The 19,082-nt window shown below is 44.3% G+C and overlaps 1 protein-coding gene across 10 annotated transcripts in view; it reads right to left on the bottom strand.

The window, feature by feature from the left end:
* LUC7L3 (LUC7 like 3 pre-mRNA splicing factor) overlaps nt 1-10,580 on the bottom strand; it is a 35,067-nt gene extending 24,487 nt beyond the window's left edge. For 6 of the 10 annotated variants that reach the window (XM_033183501.1, XM_033183502.1, XM_033183503.1 and 3 more), the window contains exon 1: nt 10,293-10,580. In XM_033183501.1, the coding sequence (XP_033039392.1) occupies nt 10,293-10,391 (99 nt within the window). In that variant the 5' untranslated portion in view covers nt 10,392-10,580. The remainder of the gene's footprint in view (nt 1-10,292) is intronic. The other 4 variants (XM_033183509.1, XM_033183508.1, XM_033183510.1 and 1 more) reach the window with 2 other exon arrangements.
* Between the last annotated feature and the right edge of the window lie 8,502 nt (nt 10,581-19,082).

Genomic DNA, 19,082 nt, shown 5'->3' with positions numbered 1-19,082 from the left:
CTTGAGCTAATCAAGTATTTTCAATGCCCTCTGCACAATTTTTAAGTCTTTTTTTTTTTTTCGGAGACAGAGTCTTACTGTCGCCCAGGTTGGAGTGCAGTGGTTCGATCTCGGCTCACCACCTCTACCTCCCAGGCTCAAGCAATTCTCGTGCCTCAGCCTCCCAAGCTGGGATTATGGGCAACTGCCACCATGCCTGGCTAATTTTTGTATTTTTAGTAGATATAGGATTTTACCATGGTTGACCTCGAACTCCTGGCCTGTCTGCACTATTTTTGTTAAACTGCTTATCATAAAGATAATAGACTGGAAGTGGTGGCTCACACCTGTAATCTCAGCACTTTGGTAGGCTGAGGCAGGTGGATGGCTTAAGCTCAGGAGTTCGAAACCAGCCCAGGCAACGTGGCAAGACCCCATCTCCACCAATATAAAAAAATGAGCTGGGGGTGGTGCGGGCCTCTAGTCCCAACTACTCGGGAGGCTGGGGTGGCAGGACTGCTCAAGCCCAGGAGGTTGAGGTTGCAGTGAGCCGAGATCGTGCCACTGCACTCCAGCCTGGGTGACACAGCCAGACACTGTCTCCCCGCACCCCCCCCCAAAAAAATATATAAAATGTATTTATATTCAGTATCTATGCTGATTATCTAAATACTGGCAACACAACTCATGTTGGAAACAGTAAAACTGACAGGGACTTAAATTTTAAAAATCTAAATAGCCAATCCTAATTACTATATACAGTAAGTCCTTGAATAATGTGATGAGGAAAAAAAAAAATGATTCCTAGTTGGGGCTAACGGTGTAGGAGTCTGCAAGTTCTCCCCATGTCTGTATGGGTTTTCTCCCAGTACTCTGGTTTCCTTCCACATCCCAAAGCTATGCACAGTAGGTGAAATGGCATGGCTAAGTCCCAGTCTAGGTGAGTGTGAGTGTGTGAGTATGCCCTGTGACGGGAGGGCATCTTGTCCAGGGTTAGTTCCTGCCTTGCATCCTGGGCAGCCGGGATCAGCTCTGGCCACCCACCACCCTGAACTGGAATAAGGAGGCTGGAAAGGAATGAATACAAATTATTGTAAAATAAAAGTTTGTAAAGCATATGATAATCACACAAATGCATGACAATAAACAGCGTAGTCCAAAAGTGGTCGGTGAGTTTACCAAATTTATTATTGTGTTGGAACTGAATGGCGGTAGGAGGTGCTTCTGACAATGTTCAAGTTGTAAACATTTATTCTTTGACTTAACCCACCACCACAACTGCCATCACTCACTGATTCACCAAAAACTAGGTAATTATCTCGCTTTTATTCATCTTTCTTAAATGTATGTATAACTCAAATTTATCTCAATGTTTGATGTCAGAAATGTTTTGGGTCTTTTTAGTTATGTTTTTGTAACCAGAAATGTGCCATAGAAATCTAACTCTTCTTTATATTAACTAATCTATGGTAAAACTTTTGTTATATGTCATTTCAACTGAAGTCACAGTTTCCAAGAAGCCATTAACAACGTTAAATGAAGACTTACTGTATTCTGAAACAGGACATATTACTGGAATACTTCAAATGTCACATATACACAAATACTGATTAATTTAAAATCCAGGAATACCTGGAAATCTTATTGGCTAAAAAAAAGGAACACGAGCCAGGTGCAGTGGCTCATGCCTGCAATCCTAGCACTCTGGGAGGCTGAGGCAGGCAGATCACTTGAAGCCAGGAGTTCGAGACCAGCCTGGCCAAAATGGCAAAACACCATCTCTACTAAAAATACAAAAATTAGCCAAGCGGCCAGGCGCAGTGGCTCAAGCCTCTAATCCCAGCACTTTGGGAGGCCGAGATGGGCAGATCACGAGGTCAGGAGATCGAGACCATCCTGGCTAACACGGTGAAAACCTCTCTCTACTAAAAAAATACAAAAAAACTAGCCGGGCGAGGTGGCGGGCGCCTGTAGTCCCAGCTACTCGGGAGGCTGAGGCAGGAGAATGGCGTAAACCCCGGAGGCGGAACTTGCAGTGAGCCGAGATCCGGCCACTGCACTCCAGCCTGGGCGACAGAGCGAGACTCCGTCTCAAAAAAAAAAAAAAAAAAATTAGCCAAGCATGGTGGCACATGCCTGTAATTCCAACTACTCAGGAGACTGAGGCACAAGAATCGCTTGAACCTGGGAGGCGGAGGATTGCAGTGAGCTGGTATCGCACCACTGCACTCCGGCCTGGACAATAGAGCAAGGCTCTGTTTCAAACAAACAACCCTTCACGCTGTAGTCTTTTGCTACTTCTGCCTTAATATTAACAGTTTAATTCTATAAGTAAATATTTTCTTTCTAGCTAAGAGTTCAATTCATTGTATTAAAGATAAACCCCCAAAGAGATAATTTTTAATAGAAGAATTTATAACAAAAATGATGTCCCTGATAACATATAGTTTTATGTTTCAGCTATATCACGACCACATATTCATTTCCATGCCTTTAATTTTATTACATATACCTTTGCAGGCATGATTCACTATTTATTGCCTACACAAACTTCTAGTAAAATTTCAATCAATCTTCTACAGCAGCCAGTTAGTCATCATCTCTCTTCTGCTTAGAAGCCTTCAGTTATTTCCCAATGTAATAAACTCTAAACTCTTAACAAGGCTTATAAAAACTACTTAAAATCAAGTTCTTGCCTACCTATCTACACTCCCCCACCCAACAAAAACAAACACACTACAATACTATTTAAAATTTGCCAGATTCACTGATTTTTCTCCAGTTCTTCCTTCAGGCTGGTAAGGTGTCTTCTCTCTCCTCTCCCTCAGGCTAATTCCTACCAAACTTTTACGTAACTGTATTTAAAGACCACTTTGTCTGAGAGGACTTTCCTGAGTATCCATCCCAGTCTGGGTTATGCACTCCTTTCCTGTGTGCACTGTACAGTTGACCTTGAACTCAGGGGGCTAGGGTCACTGCTATGGTTTGGATATGGTTTGTTTGGTCCCAAAAAAACATTCTTGTGGCAGTGAATTCCCATTCTTAGTTGACTGGAAAATTGGTTGTTGAACAGAGTCTGGCACTCCTAGCCATAATGCACATGTTGGCTCCCCTTCTGCCATCAGTGGAAGCAGTCTGGGGCCCTCACCAGATAGGTACCAGCTATCATGTTTCTTGTACAGCCTGTGGAACTGAACTGAATAAACCTCTTTTCTTTATAAATTATCCAGCCTCAGGTATTCCTTTATAACAACTGAGAGAGTTACTGACCCTAACTCCCCCAAAACTTAACTAATAGCCTACAACTGACTGGAAGCGTTATGATAACATTAACAGTTGGTTAACACATATGTTGTAAATTATGTACTATATACTGTATTCTTTTTTTTTTTTTTTTGAGACAAAGTCGCGCTCTGTCAACCAGGCTAGAGCGCAGTGGCGTGTTCTCAGCTCACTGCAACCTCCGCCTCCAGGGTTCAAGCAATTCTCCTGCCTCAGCCTCCAGAGTAGTTGGGATTACAGGCACCAGCCACAACTCCTAGTTAATTTTTGTATTTTTGGTAGAGACAGGGTTTCACCATGTTGGCCAGGCTGGTCTCCAACTCCTGACCTCAAGTGATCTGCCCACCTCAGCCTCCTAAAGTGCTGGGATTACAGACGTGAGCCACCATGCCTGGCTATATACTGTATTCCTACAATAAAGTAAGCTAGAGATGTGCATTGTAGAATGTTTAGGGAAAAAAATAACTACAAGTAAGCTAGAGAAAAAAATGTGAAAACACATTTACAGTGCTACATTTATCAATACCCTAAGTTTAGGTCATCTGTACACAAAAGATGAATTGCCTAAAATGCCAGCAATCCCAGGTGCAGATCTCGGTCTATTGTACATATAAAGCAATTTAACTTATTGTATTGTCATGACTTTTCTGCTTCTTGGGAGCACTTCCAATGTCACTAGCTGCACTCGTATGGGTCTCAGGGCATTATTCAAAAGTTTATGGTATGGTACACAGGCCAGGGGCTATGCCTCACACCTCTAATCCCAGCACGTCGGCGGATCACTTAAGGCCTGGAGTTCGAGCCCAGCCTGGCCAACATGACAAAACCTGATCTCTACTAAAAATACAAAACTTAGCCAGACATGGTGGTACATGCCTGTAATCCCAGCTACTTGGGAGGCTGAGGCATGAGAACTGCTTGAACCTGGGAAGCAAAGGTTGCAGTGAGCTGAGATGGCACCACTGCACCCCAGCCTGGGTGACAAAAGCAAGACTGTCTCAAAAACAACAACAACAAAGAACAAAACAACAAAAGTTTATATAGTATTGCAATAAACATAATGAAAATATACAAGAACCAAGGGATCTTTTTTTACTGTGATATGCAATTTACTATAGACAACAATTGCTCATGCAGAGATTATTAACAGTCACAGGTCACAGAGCATTTTAAGTGGATCCTGGCAACACCTGAGCTCACTGTAACAGCAACAGGTGGCTACAAAATTATTACAGTATTACAGTATGTACTATAGTTAATTTTGTGCAGTTATTACTTAATCTTTACTTTCCACGGCTAGTGGCACCATGTACTGTGTGCATAAGTTTTCATAAAGTTTAACTTTTTATGATTAGTATGTATTTTGTAGTATGAAAATGATAAACTAGTATATACATCTATTTTATGTATTTGTGATGCACTTATCCTTTCTTAAATTAAAAAAAATATTTCTAGGCTATGTGATTTGTCTTCAAGTTTTTTCACATTGCTGCAAATCTCCAAAAAATTTTCCAATATATTTATTGAAAAAAATCTACGTATAAAGTGAATACACTCAACTCAAACCCGTGTTGTTCAAGGGTCAATTTTACTTTTCCCAATGGTGGCATTTATCATATTCTGTTATGGAAATGCATTTACATGCAATTGGAATAATCCCTGCTGGGAAAAAAAAAAGTGCATTCTCCTTCCTGTCACCAATACCTGATGGCTCTTTGGGACCAAGTGCTGTACCTGTACTATCCTGCTGTTATCTACCTAAGGGCAAAACATTTTTTTTTTGAAATGGAGTCTTATTCCTGTCGTGCAGGCTGGAGTGCAGTGGCACAATCTCGGCTCACTGCAACCTCCACCTCCCAGGTTCAAGCTATTCTCCTTCCTCAGCCTCCCAAGTAGCTGGGATTACAGGCGTGCGCCACCATGTCTGGCTAATTTTTGTATTTTCAGTAGAGATGGGGTTTCACCATGTTGGCCAGGCTGGTCTCAAACTCCTGACCTCAGGTGATGCACCCGCCTCAGCTTCACAAAGTGCTAGGATTACAGACGTGAGCCACTGTGCCTGGCAGAGCAATACTTTTTCATTGGATAAATGAATACAACAATGTTCCTAACCTACTAGTAAGAAATGAAGAGAAGGACTGGGCACGGTGGCTCACGCCTGTAATCCCAGCACTTTGGGAGGCCTAGGGAGGATCACTTGTCAGGGATTCAAGACCAGCCTGGCAAACATGGTGAAACCCCATCTCTACAATACAAAAATTAGCCAGGCACGGTGGCATGCACCTGTAATTCCACCTACTCTGGAGGCTGAGGCAGGAGAACCGCTTGAACCCGGGAGGTGGAGGTTGCAGGGAGCTGAGATCACACCACTGCACTCCAGCCTGGGCAACAGAGCAAGACTCCATCTCGGGGCGGGGGGGGGGGGGGCGGGAAGAAGAGAAAATATTTCATAAAACGAAGAACTAGGAAAAAGTCAAAGTTACAAACTTAGGCTACCTTCTCCTTTTGTGAGGAAATCAAGTCTAATAACATATATAATGACAGACACACAAGCACACATTTTCCTAAAGCAACCAAAGATTTAGTAAATACCTTACTATTATTTTCAGTGTGATTATGGTATTATGGTTATTTTATTCTATTTCTTTTTTGAGACAGAGTGTCACTCTGTTGCCCAGGCTGGACTGTGGTAGCATCATCTCAGCTCACTGCAACCCCTGCCTCCTGGGTTGAAAAGATCCTCCCCGCTCAACCTCCAGAGTAGCTGGGATTACAAGCATGCACCACTTCGCCCAGCTAATTTTTTTTTATTTTTTAGTAGAGACAGGGTTTCATCATGTTGCCCAGGCTAGTCTCGAACTCCTGGCCTCAAGTGATCCGCCTGCCTTGGCCTCCCAATGTTGAGATTACAGGTGTGAGCCACCATGCCCGTTCGGCTATGTTTTTTTTTAAAGTCCTTATATTTTACAGATAAACAATGATGGATTTAAGGTTGAAATACAGAATTGCTTCAAAATAATGGAAGGGATACAGAGGAAATAATATTGACCACGTGCTAATATTATTGAATTGGGTATGGGTACGTGGGGAGTTCATTATATTATACTATTCACTCTAATTCTGTATGTTTTGGGAAGAAAAGCAAACAGCAATTACATACACATATAACACATGGACTGCTGGCAATTCTGAGAAGCCAACACTTACTATGTTACTATGCAGTAAGGTAGGAAATGCCAGGCGGGCAGGGTGGCTCACGCCTGTAACCTCAGCACTTTGGGAGACTGAGGCAGGCAGATCACTTGAGGTCAGCAGTTTGAGACCAGTCTGGCCAACGTGGTGAAACCCTGTCTGCTAAAAATACAAAAATTAGCCATGTGTGGTGGCGCACGCCTGCAATCCCAGTTACTCGGCACGCTGAGGCCAGGAGATGGAGGTTGTAGCGAGCCAAGATCGTGCCACTACACTTCAGCCTGGGGGACAGAGAGAGCCTCTGTATCAAAAATAAAAAAAGGGCGGGGGGCGGGGTAGAAAATACTTACTTTTCTATCTTACTCCATTGTAACATAGTAAAGTTACTATGAACATTTTGGTGACTCTGAATGAAAACTAGTAAAATACATATTAATAGATGCCATCATGCATTACAATTACTATTTTTTTGCTTTCAATTTTCACTCCCAAATTCTGAACATTTTTAAAGCAAAAAGTATACAAGTAAAAAATGTGGACAGAAGCCTTAGCTGTTTTTCCTTTTCTAAACAACTTTTCAGTGTCAATGACAGTATCTGCTAACATTCCAAAGATTTCAGAAAAGAATATTGAGTTCAATTTCCTTCATAAATTATTAAACCTTCATGTTAAACCTTCATGGAAGGGAGGGTAGGCTTCAGTTTGATAAATGGAAGAAAACTCATTTCAGAGATAAGAATCAGTGTTAACAAAATTAAGTAATTTCATTTTCAGGTCGAGATCTAGAATATAAAAACCTCAATTTGAACTACAAAATTTCTGTCTTGCTACATAAAAAATAACAAAAGCTCCAGATCAGACTTTACAATTTACTTACAATCTTCTGATAATATGGCTACTAGTGCCTTCTCTGGCAAACACTGAAATTAAACCCTCAACCCTGCCTAGGTTAGTTACAATCACATGCTTTCCTCATCACTGTAGTTGTTTAGGATTAACCAAGCAACTGCTTAGTGCAAAAAAACCAAAACAATAATCTCAAACAATTGCAAAATACAAACACACACGGTGGGAGGGTGTACCAATGAATCCATGAAACAGTATCAAAGTCGATTTGACTTTAGCTGAAGAGTTTCTCAGATCCAGAGGTAGCAATCTACAAAGTTGGAAATGCCTGTAAAAGCACTAGCCCTAGTAAAACACCTTGGTGAAGGTTACATACACACCATTACAAATAAATGGTCGATGATTTTGCATCACAGATGCATCCTTCACTTGAAACTCAGCTTCGCAAGTGCTGCTTGTTCACGTATCACTCATCATGAAAAGAAGAAAAAAGTACAGTAGTAGAATCTACCACCAAATTAATACCAATTAAGATTTAATTGTGCAGATACGCACAATTAAAAGCCCAGGACTAATCAGGATGGGTCAGGAAACAGTAGGTCACAAACTTTAGAATGCCTAAGAGGAGCCATTTTAAAAAATGCAGATACTGGGACCCTTCCCCAAGACCGTTGAATCAGACTCCCTGGGAAGGGGAGTTCAAGGGATTGAAGTACAGAAATCTGCATTTAAAACAAATTCCACAGGTCAAATACAGCCATCTAGGGACTACTTTTAACACTAAGGTAAAGTCACCATTTTGACTGTTAAATGGCAACTGTCATTTTAATAAATGGTTGCTTCCTTTCCTTATTTTGGTATTGATCTCTATTCCAAAGAAAAAACAAGGAGCCAATCCAGCTGAAATGGCTTCTTCCATTTAATGCAAGTATGGCCAAGAAAAATTTCCAGATGTAATAGGAATGCAAAAATATGTTAAAATATCAGACTATAGTGATAGTGAATCCTTTTCAGCATATAATGGGTTTGCCCATCCCTGCAGGTTTAGCACTAACAGCCAACAGTACAAGAATATGCAGATGACCCGGAAACGATATCAAGAGCTTCCCCAGCTTTATTACACAATAATTCCACTTATTTAGATGAGACCATGTGCTTTGTTTTTGGTCAACACTACCAACATTTTCCCTGCAGATATGTATCTGAAATGCCAGTAACTGATTTGAAATCCTTCAATCTAGAATGAAGTGCAATTTGTCATTAAGGCATTAAATAATTTAGTAACAAACACTGAAAGTTAAAATTAGTGAAAAGTACTAAAACTGAAAGCAAAGCAGATTATGGCTGAGATGACATAAAACCTAAATTGCTATTCTGAGGGCCTCATCATTGCAGAGTCATAAACCCATCACATACAATGCAATCTGGCAACAAATTACCTCGGGAAAGGAAACAGTTTCTCTAAAACGTGTTCAAAGCCAAGGGCTCAGAGATACAAGGCTGCTCCAACTGCTAAGCAGTGCAATGGAAAACATTTTTCTCTTGAATTCAAAATACACAAATATCCTATTGCATATCAGCTGAATCGCCGTAATGTTTTGGTTTGTTTTTTACCTTCCTTAGGATTTTGAGCGTTATTCCTAACACCTTTGCAAAGTTTAGACTGAAAGGTTAGAGTTAGGTAGTTAAAAAAAAATTTTTTTTAAGTTACTTCGCTGTAACAAAGAAGCCTACAAAAGATGGTCAAGATAAGCAGTTCCTTAGTCTCCTACTGTGACAAATGGGGGGTGTGTGTGTGTGTGTGGGGAGCCCACATGTTGAAAACAAAAACAAAAAACCCACCTCTTAAAAACAATAAATTCTACTCTAAGAATGTTTCATACTACTTTGGAATCAGGTAGCACCCCAACACAACTTGAGCCAAACTTACTCTTTCTTAAGGTACTAAAAGAAGTCATCTAGCACCAACTTGCTTTCCTACACTGCAAAAAAGAAATTTTACCTTCACCAAAGCCTACGTTTAAAAAGAGTAAGGAAACAGTTTTCTAAAGAAGCATGCATTACCTGAACGATTCCTTCATACTTTGATTAGCAATTGTTTTAAAATTAGCATGTTAGATTATAACCGCAAAGTAAAATTAAATTCTGTATCTATTCTCCACGTAAGACCTAAAGTAAACATTACACTGCATATTCAAAATTAGATCAAAATACCTAAAATGTTACAGTATGCGCAGAGAAACAGTTTCACAGGATTGTGGAAAGCTAACTACAAAGATTAGTTTCCTCAGTTGCCAAGACTTTGGGTGAGCCTTTTTAAGTCTCACCAGTGAAACTGGGATTATAATATTTACCTTTACTCACAGGGCTAAGGGCATCAAATGAATCTGATGTTTTAGCAAAAACCTTGACAGCTGCCTCTATAAGGGACTTACTAGAATACTCTTAACGAACAATATTTGTAAATCATCACGGTAACCCCTAACAAGTAAACTACTGCTTTTACATTTCTATCTCCCCGTATAAGCACCTTGCTGTAATTATTGAAATAAAATACCGCCACGATTTTTACCATGAATCCTAGTCAGAAATTTCAGTCTAAATACGACGTTCAACCCAAACTACAGACGAATGTGCCCTTCTCCCTATTTCACAATGAGGTGAAACCTCGGAGCCGCTAGATTTAATAAGATGCTGCTATCCTTCTTTCCCGCGTTTCCCCGCCTCATCAAGGTGCTTTTCAATTCTGCCAAGGGTTCTCCTGGACCCCCTTGATACTAGAACAACAAAACCAAATCACCCCCATCCCCAGGTCCGGACACCATCCTCCCTCCTGGGCCATCCTCCCTCCTGGCTCCCTGGGTACCGGATCAGACGCTCGACCCCGGTGCGGCCCTGGACCCACATTGCGCCGCGGCCCGGCGGGCCACAGCCCGCGCCCGCTCCCCTCCCCCACGGAGCCCGGCCTCAGGCCCAAGGCCCGCGGGACTTACGCTCTCGTGGTCCCACCGCACGTTGCTGCGCTTCTCGTCCGGGGCTAGGTTTCGGTCCCGGCCCATTAACTCATCCAACAACTGCGCGGCCGAAATCATGGTGCTTCCTTCGGGCGGCTGTTCCCACCAGCCCAGGCACCCGCCAACGAAAACACGGGCGACACCGTCGCCAATCTCCTCGGCCCGCTCTCAGGCCGAAAACCCTCCTATACACAGGAGCCGACAAGACAAAATGGCCGCCGCGCGGACGCCTTCCCAGCATGCCGTGCGCCTGCGGGACACGCCCAGGCCCGGGCGGAGAAGGCGGGCTCGGCTTCCGCCGTCCGGGGGCGGGGCCCGCGGAAGCCGGGTCCGGACTGCGCCCCTGCCTAGAGGCTGTGGGGCCAGGTAACCTCTTCCCGCGCACTTCCACCAGTGCCCAGTTTTCCCGAGCTTCTTAACAGTGAGAAATTGGAACCTGGGTCTTGAAGCCTGGACACCGCTTCAAAATGGAGAAGACAGTGTCTCCTTTAGTCCACGTGGTGCACATGGTGCCTCATGCAGCGTGGGAAACTGAAGATTCCGACTCCGTTTTCCTAGGCGCTGAGCTCGCGCCTCTTGCACCTGGCTTTGTCCTCCCACCCTGAGTCTCCTGATTAACAGGATGGGAAATCGAGGCAAGAAGAGACAAGGCGGCTTCTAAAATATGGGGATTCAGTCCTACATCAAATTCCTCCCGGTGCGGAATTTTTAAAAAAGATATTGATCCAGTAGGCCAGGTGCGGTGGCTCACGCCTGTAATCCCAGTACTTTGGGAGGCCGAAGCGGGCGGATCACCTGAGGTCGGGAGTTCAAGATCAGCCTGACCAATATGGAGAAACCCCGTCTCTACTAAAAATACAAAATTAGCTTGGCGTGGTGGCGCATGCCTGTAATCCTAACTACTCAGGAGGCTGAGGCAGGAGAATCGCTTGAACCCGGGAGGCGGAGGTTGCAGTGAGCCAAGATCGCACCATTGCACTTCAGCCTGGGCAACAAGAGCAAAACTCCATCTCAAAAAAAAAAAAAATATATATATATATATACACACACACATACATACATAGATAGATCCATTTGTTCAACAAACGGTATGTGCCAGGCACTGTGCTTGAAGCTAAACTTAGAACCTTTCAGACAGTCCATGCTCCCGCAGACTTGTGCATTGGCGAGGGAGATAATCGCTAAAGAAATAAAGTCACAAATACATCAACATAAATTGGGATAATGCTCTAGCACAGTTAAGGGTATGGTCTCTAAAGCCAGATTGCCTGGGTTCGTAATCCCAGCTCTGCTGCTCTGTGCCTGTTTCCTTTTCTTTAAAATGGAGTTTACAGTAGTCCTCCCCGGGCCCCCAGCCACGATGCTATTGTGAAGATTAAATGAGTTGATACAATGTAAGGCACTACACATTGATAACAACAAGTCCAACACTTTTTTTTTTTTTTTTTGCACTGGGTCTGGCTGTGTCCCCCACGCTGGAGTGCAGTCTCAACCTCCTGGGCTCAGGTGACCCTCTTGCCTCAACCTCCCCAGTAGCTGGAACTACAGTTTCTCCTGCCTCAGCCTCCTGAGTAGCTGGGATTACAGGCACCCACCACCACGCCCAGCTAATTTTTGTACTTTTAGTAGAGACGGAGTTTCACCATGTTGGCCAGGCTGATCTCGAACTCCTGACCTCAGGTGATCTACCTGCCGCGGCCTCCCAAAGTGCTGGGATTACAGGTGTGAGCCACCACGTGGGGTCGGAGCCTTTTTTAAGATAGGAAATTAGAGGCTAGACATGGTGACTCACGCCATAACCGCAGTACTTTAGGGAGGCAGAGGCAGGGAGATAGCTTGAGCCCAGGAGTTTGAGACATGCCTGGGCAACATAACAAGACTCCATTCTCCACAAAAAGGAAAAAAAAAAAAAAAAGACCAAAAAAAAAAAAACAAAAACCAAACATAGGAATATAGAGTATGTTTAATGTTGGGGATATTCCAGTAGAGAGGTAGAAAATAAAAGGAGATAGTTAATGACTTAAAATCTTAAAAAGGTAACAGGTTAGGCTCCAGGGCATATTTGAAACCTCTGGCCTTTGATAGGAGAAAGTATCTTCTCCACTGAAACAAGAAAGAAGAAAATCAATTTACAGTTTTAGCAGTGAGATGAGGCAGTTCTCAGCTGTTGGTTTCAGATTTCCCAATGAAGCATTTATTGAGGGCTCTCCACTGTTACTACCACCAAAAAAAAAAAAAAAAAAGGCCAGGCTTACTGGCTCACACCTGTAATCCCAGCACTTTGGGAGGCAGAGGCAGGCGGATCACAAGATCAGGAGATCAAGGCCATCCTGGCTAACAAGGTGAAACCCCGTCTCTACTAAAAATACAACAAATTAGCCGGGCAACAAATTAGCCAGGCCTATAGTCCCAGCTACTCCAGAGGCTGAGGCAGGAGAATGGTATGAACCTGGGAGGCGGAGCTTGCAGTGAGCCAAGACTGCACCACTGCACTCCAGCCTGGGTGACAGAGCGAGACTCCATCCAAAAAAAAAAAGTGAACCACAAACAAACAGGACTGCACACATCATGAACCACAAACACACAACAGGATTGCAAAATTACAGCTCCTGCCCATCACAAGTTCTTAATCTAATTATCTCATTCTTTCCACAAACTATAATGGTGCATGTGTTCTGTTCTGAACCTGGGTTACTGGCTGGGAATACAAAGACGGATGTATAAAACCGAGTTCTCCGGGAGCTCCTGACCTATGGGAGACAAAAACATCACAACTACAATTTGGTCTTGAAATGAAACTACTTGGGCCAGCCGTGGTGGCTCACACCTGTAATCTCAGCTCTTCGGGAGGCCGAGGCAGGCGGATTGCTTGAGCCCAGGAGTTTGAGACCAGCCTGGGCAACATAATGAAATCCTGCCTCTGCAAAAAATACAAAAAATTAGCTGGGTGTGGTGGTGCATGCCTGTAGTCCCAGCTACTCACGAGGCTGAGGTGAGAGGATCACTTGAGCACAGTAAGTCAAGGCTGCAGTGAGGCGTGGTTGCACCACTGCACTCCAGCCTGGGCAATAGAGTGACACCCTGTCTCAAAAAGAAAGTATTAAATGCCTCTGAATCACAGAGGTGAGCGCTCCTGGCCCTGTCATACACCAGGTAAGTCTTACTCTACAACTCTCTTTTTCCTAGAGTCTGAGGACAAGCCACATTTCAGTGTGCGTTATCACTACAGATAATGAATTCCTTCATTCATCCTCCATTAATGCAGTGAGCCCTAGTGTGATCTGTATCAGATCCTCTGCTGTGTCTCGGGATCCAGAGGTAAAAGTAGTCTTTATTAACAAATCACAAAGCCCATTTCACAGATAATTTTGATGGACTACAGGAGTTGGCTATTTCCTAATGATGGAATGGGAAATGACTTAATCTTACCAACCAGTGATGTCCAGACCCCATTCCATACCTGTTAGCAATAGAAAATGTTATGGGCTTCAGGCACGGTGGCTCATGCCTGTAATCCACCACTTTGGGAGGCCAAGGCAGGTGGATCAGGAGTTCGAGACCAGCCTGGTCAACATAGTGAAACCCTTCTCTACTCAATATACAAAAAATTAGCCGGATGTGATGGCAGGTGCCTATGCTCCCAGCTACTTGGGGGGCTGAGGCGGGAGAATTGCTTGAACCCGGGAGGCAGAGGTTGCAGTGAGCTGAGACCACACCATTGCACTCCAGCCTGGGTGACAGAGTGAGACTCCATCTCAAAAAAAAAAGAAAAAGAAAATGTTATGGGCTAAATTGTGTTCCTGTCACCTCCAAATTCATATGTTGAGGCCGAATTCCTGAAACCTCCAAATGTGTCTGTATTGGGAGATCATGCATTTGAAGATGACAATTAAGTTAAAACAAGGCTGTTAGGTTGGGCCATAATCCTATCAGACTGGTGTCCTTATACGAGGAAATCTGGACACACACAGAGGCACCAGGGATACACTTGCACAGAGAAAAAGCTATGTGAGGACATGGTAAGAAGGTGGTCATTTACAAGCCAAAGACAGAGGCTTCCAAAGAAACCAAACCTGCCAACACCCAGATTGTAAACTCATAGCCTCCAGAAAATAAAAATCTATTTTGTTTAAGCATCTAGTCTGTGGTATTTTTGTTATGATAGCCCTATAAGCTAATATAGAAAGGAAGCTGCAGTTACTACAGGTCTTCCGACTGCTTCCCAGCCTCCCAGCCTCCAGTGTGGGCCCCTTGACCCCATCCTCCATCTATCTTGCTGCCTCAGTCACCTTTCTTTTTTTTTTGAGATGGAGTTTCGCTCTGTTGCCCAGGCAGGAGTACAGTGGCACGATCTCAGCTCACTGCAACCTCTGCCTTCCAGGTCAAAGCAATTCTCCTGCCTCACCCTCCCGAGTAGCTGGGACTACAGGCTCACACCGCCGTGCCCAGCTGTTTTTTGTTTTTTGGGGTTTTTTTGTATTTTAGTGGAGATGGGGTTTCGCCATGTTGCCCAGGCTGCTCTCGAACTCCTGAGGTCAGGCAATCCACCCACCTCGGCCTCCCAAAGTGCAGGGATTGCAGGCATGAGACACCACGCCCGGCCATCAGTCACCTTTCTAAATGTAAATCTAGTTGTGTCTCACCCCTGCTCAAAAGCCTCCAACAGGCCAGGTGCAGCGGCTCACACCTCAGCAGTTTGGGAGGCCGAGGCTGATAGATTGCTTGAGCTCAAGAGCTTGAGACCAGCCTGGATGACGTGGTGAAACCCCATCTCTACTGAAAATACAAAAATTAGCTGGGCGTGGTGGCACGTGCCTCTAGTCCCAGCTACTCAGGAGGCTGAGGTGGGAGGATTGCTGGAGTCCCAGGAGGCAGAGGCTGCAGTGAGCCAAGATGGAACCACTGCATCCCAGCCTGGGTGACAGAGTGAGACCCTGTCTCAAAGCAAAACAAAACAAAAATGCCTCCAAACTTGGAGGCGATGACTCCCCATCATCTCCACCCTAAGGTTCAACCACCACAAGGTGGTCCATGCTCTGACCTGCTTCTCCAACTTCATCTGCTACTGCTTCCAGTACAGTAACAGATGTTACTTGGAAGACCCTTCCTTTCTGCATTTCACCACCTACGTTGCTTCAGGCATGGAAAGCTCTTCCACTCCAGCAGCAAGCAACACCTACTCATCTTTCTTTCAGAGACAGGGTCTCACTCCTGCCTCAGCCTCCTGAGCAGCCGGGGTTACAGATATGAGCCCTTACTCATCTTTCAGCTCACAGCCCCAGTTTCAGCAGCTCCACAATGCCACCCTGGACCCTGGCCCTCCACCTGCTACACACTGATCACCTTCTTCTTTGTGCCATCATTTTACCTGAAGCATCCTTGCACATTTTTGGGTTTGTCACACAATATTGCAAATATCAATTTCTTCCCCTAGAATGAAAGGTTTTGTTGTTGTTTGTTTTTTTATACTTGTTTTTTAGGTCAGGTGCCAGCCTGGGTGAAAGAACAAGACCCTGTCTCAAAAAAAAAAAAAAGAGGCAGGACCTTTTGGGTGTGATTAGGTCATGAAGGCAGAGACCTCAGGAATGGGATTAGTGCCATTCATAAATGAGGTCCGAGAGAGCTCCCTTGCCCCTTCTGCTATGCCATGTGAGGAAAAAATGAGAAACTGGCAGACTGCAACCCAGAAGAGGGCCTTCAACAGAACCTGACCCTGCTGGTACCATGATCTCAGAATTTCAGCTTCCAGAATTGCGAGAAAATGTTTTCGGTTGCTTATAAGTCACTCAGGTTGTGGTATTTTGTTATAGCACCCCAAACGGACTAAGAAAGTCTGGTGGCTACCTGTATCACTTCACTGCACCTTTCCTCTTCAATGGCACCAGCAAGGTTGTGATGGTTAAACCCATTTTATACGTTTCAGCCCTTTCTTTCTTGCCCTTTCTGCAGCATTTGACCCTGTGGATCACTCCCTTGTCTCCAAACCCTCCCACTCCTTTGCTTTTCCTCCTGCTAGTCTATTAATAGCTGCTCCTCTTTAGTCTCATTTCAGAATTTCTTCTCTTCTGTCCATCATTAAAACGTTGACTATAGATGCTCCTCAACTTACAAAGGGGTTAGATCCCAATATGTCCATCATAGCTTGAAAATGCATTTAATGCACCTAGCCTACAGATACAGTTTGGCTCTGTGTCTCCACCCAAATCTCATCTCAAATTGTAATCTCTATGTGTCCAGGGAGGAACCTGATAGGAGGTGATTGGATAATGGGGGCAGCTCCCCCATACTGTTCTTGTGATAGTGAGTGAGTTCTCAGGACATCTGATGGTTTAAAAGCATGGCACTTCCCCTTCGCCCTGTCGCTCTCTCTCCTGCCACCTTGTGAATGTGTACGGCACCTTGTGCCATAATTGTACGTTTCCTGAGGCCTCCCCTGCCATGTGGAACTGTAAGCCAATTAAACCTCCTCACTTTATAATTACCCAGTCCGGCCGGGCGCGGTGGCTCAAGCCTGTAATCCCAGCACTTTGGGAGGCCGAGACGGTGGATCACGAGGTCAGGAGATCGAGACCATCCTGGTCTACACGGTGAAACCCCGTCTCTACTAAAAAATACAAAAACTAGCCGGGCGAGTTGGCGGGCGCCTGTAGTCCCAGCTACTCGGAGGCTGAGGCAGGAGAATGGCGTAAACCCGGGAGGCGGAGCTTGCAGTGAGCCGAGATCGCGCCACTGCACTCCAGCCTGGGCCACAGAGCGAGACTCCGTCTCAAAAAAAAAAAAAAAAAAAAAAAAAAAAAAAAAAAAAAAAAAAAAAATAAATACCCAGTCCCGGTAGTTCTTTTTTTTTTTTTTAAACAAAGTCTTGCTCTGTCACCCAGGTTGGAGTGCAGTGGCACAATCTAGGCTCACTACAACCTCTGCCTCCCAGGTTCAAGTGATTCTTGTGCCTCAGCCTCCCAAGTAGCTGGGATTATGGGCTTGTACCACCATACCTGCCTAATTTTTGTATTTTTTAGTAGAGACAGAGTTTCTCCATGTTGGCCAGGCTGGTCTCGAACTTCTGGCCTCAAGTGATCCACCTGCCTTGGTTTCCCAAACTGCTGGGGTTATAGGCATGAGCCACTGTGCTTGGCCTTAGGTAGTTCTTGATAGCAGTGTGAAAACAGACTAATATACCTACCAAACATCATAACTTAGCCTAGCCTTAAATGTGCTGAGAACACTTACATTAGCCTACAGTTGGGCAAAATCATCTAACACAAAACCTATTTTAGAATAACATGTTGAATATCTCATGTAATTTATTAAATACTGTACTGAAAATGAAAAACAATAATTGGTTACATGAAGTAAGGTTTCTACTTACTTTTGCACTTTTGTGTATCACTTTTGCACTGTTGTAAAGTAAAAGAATCCTAACTGCAACCATCATAAGTTGGGAACCATTTGTATTCTTCCGTCTTTGGCTGTCTTCTTTTTAAAAATTATTTATTTACTTACTTATTTTAAGACAGGGTCTCACTGTCAGGGTTTCACTGTGTTGTCCAGGCTAGTCTGGAACTCCTGGGCTCAAGGGGATCCTCCTGTCTCAGCATCCTGAGTAGCTGGGATAACAGGAACAAACCACCATTCCTGGCTGTCTTCAGCAGTCTTTTTTGTTTTTTTTTGAGACAGTCTTACTCTGTTGCCTAGACTGGAGTGCAGTGGCACGATCTCGCCTCACTGCAACCTCCACCTCCCAGATTCAAGTGATTATCCTGCCTCAGCCTCCTGAGTAGCTGGGAATACAGGCGTGCACCACCACACCCGGCTACTTTTTGTATTTTCAGTAGAGACAGGGTTTCGCTGTGTTGGCCAGACTAGTCTTGAACTCCTGACCTCAGATGATCCACCCTCCTCCGCCTCTCAAAGTGCTGGGATTATAGGTGTGAGCCACCGCTGGTAGCAGTCTTCTCTCAGCACTCACACAGACTCCCTTGGGGCTATCTCTTCTATTCCCATGACTTCAGTTAGCACCCTTTGCTGACTGCCAAAATACAAATCACCAGCCCAGATCTCCTTCCTAAATGCAATATCCATTCACATAACTGTTTACTGGTTTACTGAACATTTAAATGAAAATCAGAAAAGAAAGCACAGGCTCAGAAGTTGAACTTGAGTTCAAAGCTTTGCTCCATCACAAACTACCATGTATAGCATTGGGCAAGTTTGTTTGTTTGTTTGTTTTTGAGAAGGAGTCTCACTCTGTTGCCCAGGCTGGAGTGCAATGGCATGATCTCGGCTCACTGAAACCTCCGCCTCCTGGGTTCAAGCGATTCCCCTGCCTTAGCACCTGAGTAGCTGAGATTACAGGCACCCGCTGCCAGGCCCAGCTAATTTTTGTAATTTTAGTAGAGACGGGATTTCGCCATGTTGGCCATGCTGGTCTCAAACTCCTGACCTCAGGTGATCTGCCCGCCTCAGCCTCCCAAAATGCTGTGATTACAGGTGTGAGCCACCGCGCCTGGCCAGCATTGGGGCAAGTTAATTACCTCGCTGAGCCTCAGATAATAACGATGGTCCTGTTTTACAGAGGGGTTGTTGTGAGGATTAAATGAGATAATCCACGTATAGCAGTTCCTGCAGTGCTTGGCAATGAGTTGATAGTAGCAGATAGTAAAGAGTAGTAGTAATTAAAAGGTCCTCGGAAAGCTCAAGTCAACAGATTCAAAAGTGAATTCAAGACCAAACCTCAAACCTTCTCAACATCCTTTGTCTCAAACCTCAAAC

Source organism: Trachypithecus francoisi, unplaced genomic scaffold, assembly GCF_009764315.1.
Source record: "Trachypithecus francoisi isolate TF-2019V2 unplaced genomic scaffold, Tfra_2.0 Lachesis_group20, whole genome shotgun sequence".
Taxonomy (NCBI): domain Eukaryota; kingdom Metazoa; phylum Chordata; class Mammalia; order Primates; family Cercopithecidae; genus Trachypithecus; species Trachypithecus francoisi.
The sequence above is the reverse complement of the archived record's forward strand: the minus strand, read 5'-3'. Positions and strand labels throughout refer to the sequence as shown.